Source organism: Egretta garzetta, unplaced genomic scaffold (assembly GCF_000687185.1).
Source record: "Egretta garzetta isolate BGI_Z169 unplaced genomic scaffold, ASM68718v1 scaffold386, whole genome shotgun sequence".
NCBI classification, from domain to species: domain Eukaryota; kingdom Metazoa; phylum Chordata; class Aves; order Pelecaniformes; family Ardeidae; genus Egretta; species Egretta garzetta.
Window position 1 is genome coordinate 547,107 of NW_009260063.1, and position 2,545 is coordinate 549,651.

The window sequence follows — 2,545 nt, forward strand, 5'->3', positions numbered from 1 at the left end:
AGTTTTTAGTAGCTTTTCTTCCATGCCGCCTACCTGTTCGCGAGCGGACATTGCTACAGGTCTTGCTGATGGGTTTTGGGCTCCCAAGAATCAGCAAAAGAAACTCTTCACGAGTCAGACATGGAAACCTGGTACTTCGTGGGCACGGAGCTCTGGTTTTCTTTATGATTAAAGCTGCTCCCTATTGCCTTCAGACAGATCACAACCAACACCATTATTTTTAACAGGACTGTAATGAAAACCGCCAAGTGCATTCACATGTATTTTTACCAGAATATTAGCTGAATTAAAAAAAAAATAAAGAAACACCCTTTGTTCTTACGAGTAAGCCGTTATAGTAAATGAAAGTACCTGCAGATAGGCACTGGCTAGAGGACACGATTACATACTCCTTCCACCTCCGGTCACCTACGTTATACATGAAAACAAGCAGAACTCAAGACATTTTTTGTTATTAAAATATTCCAGAACTCCAGAATTTTTGTATCAACATAACTGTAAGAAGGTGGCAGCTGTGCAAGGTGCCAGGTGCAGCGCTACCTCCTCCCCCTGCCTTCAAATCTCCCTCTTCGTCCTACAAACAGCCTAGCTTTAACAAATCATCAATTCTGAGCTCCATTTCTGTATTCTGGTGAGTTATTTCACTGACGTGGAACCTGACAAAATTAAAGTGTAAGTTACAGGATTAAATAAGATTTTATTGTCACATTTAACTGCTTTGTCAGAGATGTACATTTTGCAGGTTTCTGTGCGGAATAAAAATAAAACTGGTAGTTGCCATCTTGTCACTTCTGACCTCAACACGGACGCGTCTACACCACCTGAACCACAGGTGCTTGCAGATAGCCAGCGGTTAACACCAGAGCAAGTTCTCTGTCAAATGGACTGCAACACTCGAAGACAAAAATGCACCAAGTTAAGGCTAATGAGAATAATGTAAAATAGTTAAAACGGACCACTAGATGCGTAAAGGTGGCAACACTCGATAGAAGAGTGGCAATTTTAACATCTCGTTTTTTCCAAAGTCATTTCGCTTAATTTAGTACAGGTAAGGAGAGGCTGATGAACAGACTTTTGTCTACATATACAATACATACTGAATTTTTTAGTCTTTTGCAAAACCAATATAATTCAACTTTTAAGCGACTGCTTTGTTCTCCCGGGTGTAAACCAAAGACATGGTTGTTGACACCTCAAAGCAATAAATGTTTAAGATGAGGTTATCTTAAAACGTGTATTTTCTCATTTACAGATCAACATATTTTGGGCAACATTAGCATACAAGCAGTATTTAAATAAAAATAAGTGCATCCAAACATGAAATTCTCTAAGTATACCACACTTCATTTATCCGAAACGGCAATTTTCTGACGAGAGTTGTAATTCAAATTAAAATAATCATTTACACATCTCACCCAGAGGAAGAGGTAATAAACCCAGGGGACTCTCCAAACAATCCTCTCCTACCCTATCCCCTATTTATTACACAAAATAACTCATCTAGAAGCGTAAATCCAATATTCAGATGCAAATAAAAATGCAAGAAGCAGTCTCTGATGTTTGTAATTTGCAGACTCCAAAGTCCAATCACGATGGAATTTACTACTTCTGTCAGTCATTTACTCCTGTATGTGCACTTCGTGTTTATGCTAAAATAACAAATGAGACAATAAATGAGGCTAGTGTGGCATAAAGTCATTGTAAACCCAGCGAAACCAGAATAATTATATTTATGACATTCATTTGGATGATTTACCAGTCATCCCACCCCTCCCCCTTTACAGAAAAAAGGCAACCATCATTTTAAGTGATACACACATTCTGCTAGTAAAAAAATGTTGAAACAAACCCCTTCTCTGTTAAAAGAGCATGCCGATAGAAGAAGGTAGACCACATCTGTTCCAATCAGGCTTCTCAGAATTATCAAAATTTCTTTGCTTGCAAAGGCCAATTTGGCTTACCATAGAAAGCTATTTTGAAGGCGGCTGATATATTCATTCCCTTTCAAAAATTAAAATTCAAGGCATGATAGTGCAAGAGGTAAGTTTTGATTTGAGAACATTATTTGTAGACTAACTGTGCTTAGTTACTACATCCCAATTTATTGTCTTAAAGAAAATACGGCAACAAAAGCTACAAGATCTCTATAAATTTCATTTTGCCTAAGTTTACCAGTACATCCATGAACCTCATCAGTATTAGTACAACTTGATTATCCTAATGATTCCATTATAAAACTTGCAAAATGTATCACAAGGTGAATAAACCATCTAGTGCAAGTCTTCTACATTTTGTGTGCACAGTAATCCTGTGTAGTTCATTTCCTCCAGGTTCAATCCCCAAAATCTCTCTGTAACAATTATGAAAAAACAGTGTCATGTGGATCTTTTTTTTTTCACCCCTATCAAATCTGAGAAGTTTGAGTGTTCCTGGAATCACCGTCAGGATGTGCTGAAGGTCGTGAATCCCTTGTCTGTGAGTATTCACTGTCAGATGACTCTGTAGGTTCAAGCAAATTTTCATACTCACTGTCTTCTGTTTTATC

At 37.7% G+C, this 2,545-nt stretch overlaps 1 protein-coding gene across 1 annotated transcript in view; it reads right to left on the bottom strand.

The window, feature by feature from the left end:
* Positions 1-1,262: 1,262 nt before the first annotated feature.
* Positions 1,263-2,545, bottom strand: part of ABRAXAS2 (abraxas 2, BRISC complex subunit) — an 18,349-nt gene continuing 17,066 nt past the window's right edge. The window contains exon 9 of the mRNA XM_009641084.2: positions 1,263-2,545. This exon is cut by the window's right edge and continues 326 nt beyond it. Within this exon, the coding sequence (XP_009639379.1) occupies positions 2,405-2,545 (141 nt within the window). The 3' untranslated portion in view covers positions 1,263-2,404.